The sequence below is a fragment of the Euprymna scolopes genome, chromosome 34, assembly GCF_053919585.1.
Source record: "Euprymna scolopes isolate OS-2025 chromosome 34, ASM5391958v1, whole genome shotgun sequence".
Lineage (NCBI taxonomy): Eukaryota > Metazoa > Mollusca > Cephalopoda > Sepiida > Sepiolidae > Euprymna > Euprymna scolopes.
The window spans coordinates 19,873,787-19,881,059 of NC_136515.1; the positions used below are offsets into that span (position 1 = coordinate 19,873,787).

Below are 7,273 nucleotides of genomic sequence, written 5' to 3' on the forward strand. Positions count from 1 at the left end.
GTGTAGCTAACAAAAACAAATAAACTACATCTGCGTAAAAACGCAATACATTAGTTGTCGTGCGAGATAGCTCGGTGGAAAAGGTTTCGGCTTCTTATCACGGGGTCCTGATTGCGAATCTTGCTAGATTTAGCCACTCTGATAAGTCATAGACGACAAAACATCAGTGAACATTATATTTAAAAATAAAAATACATATGCCGCTCTCCATTTAGGGATACCAAATTGGTCAAAGGGAAAATTATTCCCAACTTGCATTTAGGTAAAAATGCACTTTCGTATAAATAATTGAAGTCATTCAAAAAGTATCGCTAACAAAAACAAATAAACAACATTTACGTAAAAACGCGATACATTAGTACCCATGCGAGATAGCTTGGTGGAAGAGGTTTAGGCTTCTTATCGTGAGGTCCTGATTTCGAATTTTGCTAAATTCAGTCACTCTGATGAGTCATATACGACGCAACACATGTCAGTGAATAATTATATTTTAAAAAGAATATATATAAAACAATCATTGAACAAATAGAATTTTAGCAAACTTCACAAGAATTTTTAAGAAGGTTCCGATAACGCTTGGAGAGAAGTTGATGAATATAGATAAATTTTACTTTTTCTCCAGCGTAATTATGCAATAACATATTATCTTATAGATTTTAAAAATAACATTTTGGTGTCCTATTTATAGGACAATGGAGCTTAGTGAGGTAATGTATACAATTATAGGAAAAAAAAAAAGAAAAAAAAAGCAACTCCATATCAGCAGTGAACGGTGTTCTATCAGATTCAGTTCCTGATATTAAACTTCATATCATTTAAATATCATTTCCGGTAGTGTTTCAGTTTCCCAATTTTATTAATTTAAAAATGGATATCTAATTAATTTTTTAAAAGAAATTATTCAAAATAAAAATAAAGAAATTTTATTATTTTCCATTGGAATGGGGGAGAGCTTTGTTAACTATTCTGTAATTTCATCCAGTAATTTATTAAATTAACAAATAAAAATTAGTACAAAATTTAGCAAACCAGGGGAATAAGCTACCTCAAACAGGAATTCTATTATATCAACTGAATCTAACAGAACATCGTTTCCTGCTGATTTTGAGTTGGTTATTTTTCTGGTTTGTCCAATTATAACACTTTTATATAAAAAAATGTTTTTATTTTATTTTATTTTTATTTTATTATTTAATTTAGTAATTTTTATTTATTTATTTTACTATAGAACAGTGGTGGAAGTATGCACTCTTTTTTTTTTTGCAAACTGTGATTTATTCCGTAGTAAAAAAAAAAAATGTCCAAATAAATTAATCCAACATCTCACTCTCACATGACTTTTTTGTTTTCTGATAAATCATTGGACGTTTGACTCTTGGAATATTTTGCAATATTTGATTTTGCTGCGGACCGACTTTTCGCAATTTTTCCGTTTCCGTCTTTGTCGCTTTCTTCTTTTGTTTTATTCTGTTTTTGTGTCACACAAAATTCTTTCAAGAACTGGAAAAAAAAAAAAAAAAAAAAATTGGCATTGACTTTTATTTTAATATATTTCAATAACAATTAGTGTTGGGACGATTAAGCAGAATCGGTATTGGAAATCGAAAAAAAATGTGTGTCTATTTTCTGATACCAAAAATGATTCTTTTTATTGTTATTTTTTTGTTTGTTTTATTTAAAACTTAATTTTTTCGGCTCGTATTTATGATTGAATGATAAATATTTATTGATGATAAACTACCAGTAAAACTAAATTCTATTAATTACCCGTAACAAGTGTATTTTTTACATTTGTGAAAATATATGCACATATTTTATAGGTTTTCCAGTAATCTGCCTCCTCCCACCATCAAGTGAAAAAACAACTACTATTTAAAAATTTTAAAGAATCGGAATTGGGGAAAAATATTGGAATCATCCCAACATAAATAATAATTAAAACCAAATATATACTATTACATCCTTGGTCCGGGTTTAAATGTACAGAAGTAATTTTGAATCCAGCACATGGACTTGGGGTCATATGTGCACCCGGCTTAGAGAAGGGTAAGGGACTTTACCTCCAAGGGTGGCTACTCAGCTGGTTCCCGTCAAGCTATCACCCGAATCCAACCAAATGTAAGCAAATTTAATTGTCTATCAAAGTTTCCCGAATCTCCAATTAAAACAGTTAGAAGCGAAGCATGCAAAGAAAAAAAACAAGGCAAAAATTCGACATGTAAAAATGAGGAGGTCGGAGACAGAAATATAGTTTATATATATTTTTTGTGGGTTTTATTTTTATTGTTTTCTTTATATATGAACAAAGAAACAAACAAACAAAAATAATCCAGAATTGAAAGCAGCATAAGAGTTCATCGATGATGGAGAAAAAAGGCAGTCGCCATTAGCCCCAAAGGAGGAGGGGGGGGGGAGGATTAGTTCTGAGATGGGATCAACAGTTCGTTTAATGATACATTCGCGCTGATAAAATCCGGATTGCAAACAACATAAAAGTCCTTTTGGTAGGGGATAAATGAAGAGAAATTCACAAACCTTTTTTTAACATTAAAATCCAACTTGATTAATCACTCGACAAGACGCGCAAGCAAATATTACCTTATGCTACAACAAAACACTGACCACTCTAATTTGGTTTTTAGGGGTATTCAAGGTCGCTAACAATGAATCTGATAATATATCCGTTGCAAATTTATCATTTGCCTGGTATGAACTCCTGGACCTTGGATTATTTCCAAACTAAATATTTTTGCAAAATAACATCTGAAGAAAGACAAACATGCTCGAAACACGTGTTATAAACATTTAAACACCAAACTTTAAAATTTAAGAAATACTAAATATAAAGCGATAAAACATTTTTTTTTAAATTAATAAATGATACTTGTTCCACTTAATTAAATGTACACTTTTTTTTTCGTTTGGAACCACACTACCCTCTACTAATATACCATATTTATCATTTGCCTGGTATGAACTTGGATTATTTGGCACCATTCACCACCTTCAGTAGTGTTTTTCTTACATGATGCGTTTGCGTGCGACCGGGCATAGTGAAGTGACTTATTACATCGCGCAAGAATCTTTAAGCAGCCATTTTGAAATAAGAAAGTTTTCAAAAAAAATATTTTTTTTTTTTTACATAGTTTTTAATGCATTTTAATTGATCTAAAAAATAAAGTGTTCACGAGCGATTTACAAAAACATAAGCACCGAACATTTTTATGTTTTTCGGTCTTTTGGTGGTGGTGGGGGGGGTGATTCAATTACAGAATTTGTGTAGTTTAACAGGTGATCTTTTTCGTTCTTTTTTATGAGGGGGATTCAATTATAAAACTTGTGTAGCTTAACAGGTGCTTCTGTAGTTTAAGTGATCGTTTTTCCGTAAGTAATACACCAACATTTACCGATTAAACATTTTTAGGAGATTTTACTGTTTTCTGTTTACATTGAGGAGGAGGCGGGGGGGAGCCGTCCCAACACCACCACCGCCCCTGCCTCTTCCTCAATGTAAGCAGAAAACAGTAAAATCTCCTAAAAATGTTTAATGGTATTCTAATTGGTAAATGTCGGTGCGTTACTTATGGAAAAACAGTTAGTTAAATTGCAGAAGCACCTGTTAAGCCCAAAAAAAAGAACGAAAAACAAAAATATTTGGTGCTTATGTTTTTGTAAACCGTTTGTGAAAACATACTCTCGAACCTCATCCATGTCTCTAATGTGATCGTCTTCTCTAACATCTCTCTTCTTTTATAGTCTTTTTCCTTACAGTGAGGTCATTTTTGCACTTCGTATGCATTTGTATATGTATGTCTGTGTTCTGTTACAAATTGCCATGGTTGAAAGCACTCTTTGCCGAGAGTCCAATATTAAAACTCCTTGGCCTAGATACTCCTTAGAATAAATATATTAAAAATACTGCCAAGTCTGCAGCAAAGAATGGGCCCAAAACTTTTTATACCTGCCAATATCCTATACCTCTATAATACCAGCATTTGTGCATGTATGGAGTATTGTTGCCACATTTGAGCTGATGTACCAACTATTTAGACAGGGTGTAAAAAAAGTCTTTAACCTAATAGGTCCCGCATTGTTTGCCAAGCTCTAACCCATGCCCCATTGCCGCAATGTTGCAAGTACTTTAATGGAATGTGCTCCAATGAACTTAATGTGTTACAATATTTTTGAATTATAATGAAGGTATTATCCCTGCACTGTCTGGAGATTCTATTTATAAACGATGCTGCTAGAAACTGACAAATCAAATTAATTCACGTTCTGCTACCAACCAATCAGAAATCAGAATTGCTCCATATAAATTAAACCTTTTCTGTAGCAACTTCACATATGTCTTCTTCGTGTCAACACGGAAGGAATTTTTTGCTCTGTGGCTTCCAACTCAAGAACTGTCGCTAATAACTTCACCAGACATTTAGAAAGAATTTGCCGTGGTTTCGGCTCTTATAATATAATCTGTAATTGTTTCCGCTTCCATTCGTTTTAGAGAGGTCAGTTCAGTATATAAAGAAATAATTTTGGGTTTTCCTTTCGATAAATAATGCTCTCTTAATATGTTCAATGCTTTGCAGCCATCGTCCAGGGCTTTTCTCATTACCAGTGATAGACTTCGGTCATCTAAGCACTGTATTAATTCCACAAAGACAGTTGCATTCTTTTCAGTGAAGTTGTGGTCGTTTCTGCTTTCAGATTGTGCCTGAAATACTTTTTGTAGCTTTTGAATTCGTAGATATCCTAAAAATTTCATTTGCCACAATTCGAATTTTGATTCGGATCCATCGAAATGCTAGGCCCATAACCTCTTGAGTTGAAAACTATGTTTAGTTTCAGAACAGTTTCCGATGGTTAGATTTTCTATACAAGTCCTGGAGATGACTGGTGTTCAGTTGACAAAACAAAACAGTCACCCCCAGGACTTGTATAGAACAACTAACCATCAGAAACTGTTCTGTCTACTGAACACCAGTCACCTCCAGGACTTGTTTAGAACAACAAACCATCGGAAACTGTTCTGAAACTAAACATGGCTTTCATCTTACCACCTCAATGTAAATATGGCCAACATGATTAGCAGCAAAATCTCACACCTTCACTGTAAAGGTCCTCAAATGCCTGAAAACACTTATTTCCTCTATTTGCTCACTGTTTTCCTGACTGTATCAATATGTAACAATTTAAAAGTAATGTAAACAAACATCTTGCTGCACAACTCCCCATTAAGATGTCTAACTGTAAATCTAGCCTATAACCGCCCTTCATATTAAGGAATCTAGCACATGTATTACAAAGAAAATGTTTAAGTTTTAGAATTGCAACTATTTCTAATTTTGTGTTAGTAGAATTCAGGGTGCTTTAAGCAAATTTGGTCCATATTTTAAAAGTAAAAACAAGATGGCTTCACCTCTGGTTTTCTGTATCCTTTTTTTTCCACCCAAGCCACAAACGCTCTTGAACAGAAAGAAAGTTTGGAGTTCTGAAATATTAAAAAAAAAAAAAATAAAATAAAATAATTGAACATTAAGAAACTGATGATCGTTTTTTTTGTTTTTTTTAAAGAATTGTTGAAATTTAAAAATCAATGAGAAACGAATTACCTCTCCTTATAATCACTCTTTATCAGTTAAAAATCATTAAAATCATTTTTTTTTTTGTCAAAAAATTTTCAAAATTAAAAAATCATGATTTCAAATTGGTTATTTAAAAAAAGAAATCCTGTTGAGAAAAGTCTGTAAGCTTTTTTTTTTATTATAGATTCTCAATGCGAGTGATACTGACAGCAGGGTAGCATGCTACTCTCATGGATTAAATAAAAGGTTCTGTTCGAAATTCTATAGGGATTGCCGAGTTTTACATAAAGATTCCCAAATTCAATGGAAAGATTCACAAGTTTGACAAGATAGACTTGAAGAATGTTGGAAATTACATTGGTTGAAATGTGAAAACACCACTCAAAGATGAGAACAGTAGTTTGAAGAATCCAAATAAAAAGAGAGTCGCAAATCTGATAGGCCCTAAACTGGCATCTAAGCTTCAGCCTCTGTCCCATCGTTGAAACGTTGCATCCCTCTGCCTGTTCTACAAGTATTATAATGGTGAATGCTCTGATGAACTGCAAGCACTTGTGCCCCCACGACGTAAACACCCTCGACAGACCCGACAAGCTGCAAAATCCCACCCCCACACTGTAGAGATCCCTAGATGTAAAAGATCTTTCTACTCCAGTAGTTTCTTCCCCAGAACTGCTAGACTTTGGAATTCCATTCCAGGTCACTGCTTCCCCAACTGTACTGACATGCATAAGTTCAAGTGCAACGTGAACCAACATCTCGCTGCCCAAATCCCTACATAGTACCCCAGTAGACGCTTCCCCTGATAGTAGCCCCCTACACCAAAGTGGCAATGTGCCTTGTTTGGGGTGAAAATGTAATTTAAAAAAAACAAAAAAACAAAAAAAAAAACACAAAATTGTTTTGGACTTAAAATAATTTACAACACTATTGATAATGTTTACTTATTCACATTTATTTTTATATTATCGTTTATGTTTGAATTAATGTTTTGAAACATGGCATAAAACATAGACCTATGACGTCATGCAAATGCTTAAAATTATTTTGTTAACACAATCTTTAGAACTCTACTCATAAGAAAATCCAAATAGCACAGGTTGTAAAACCTCAAACTGAAAATCTAAAGGTTTCAATTTCGGTTTCGATATCTAGTCAGAGCATCTGCTTTATTTATTATTTACAATATTTCCCATTTCTAAAAGTCGTTAAGATCTTGGATATTTTGAAATGAGATTTTTTTTTTACAAAGAAATCACCACTTATCAAGGCCTGAAGGCCACTCGATGATAAAGGTTAATGAATGCAAGGTGGTAGTGTCGTAATTGTTAATGATGTGGATTGGATAGAATTTGGATTATTTAAGGGGACGGTTCAACAAGAACTTGTTTACATTGGACTTGAAGGCTACCAGATTGTAGTCAGTCGAGAAGCAGGTCAGTCGAACAGTCTCTCACAGGCAGGCAGTTCTAGGAAACAAGCTTTGTTTATGCATTTAGATTTAGGCACAGATAGAGAGTGGGGGAAATTGTTGACAGTGGGTGTAGCTAGTCGAGTGTTTTTTTGTGAAAGTTTGGCAAGAAGGGACTATAGATTGGATAAATTCCATAATGCATTTATTACTTTAAAAAAATTGTGATGAACAGATAGACAATTCTATCTCTATTCTTATATAAAAAAAAAGCACT

General features: G+C 33.3%; 1 protein-coding gene across 1 annotated transcript in view; it reads right to left on the reverse strand.

Annotated features, from left to right (window-relative positions):
* Nucleotides 1–1,205: 1,205 nt before the first annotated feature.
* The window catches only part of LOC145259111 (uncharacterized), a 46,656-nt gene continuing 40,588 nt past the window's right edge, over nucleotides 1,206–7,273 (reverse strand). The window contains exons 8-9 of the mRNA XM_080116777.1: nucleotides 5,420–5,491; nucleotides 1,206–1,500 (exon numbers count right to left, since the gene is read on the reverse strand). Of these exons, the coding sequence (XP_079972903.1) occupies nucleotides 1,330–1,500; nucleotides 5,420–5,491 (243 nt within the window). The 3' untranslated portion in view covers nucleotides 1,206–1,329. The remainder of the gene's footprint in view (nucleotides 1,501–5,419; nucleotides 5,492–7,273) is intronic.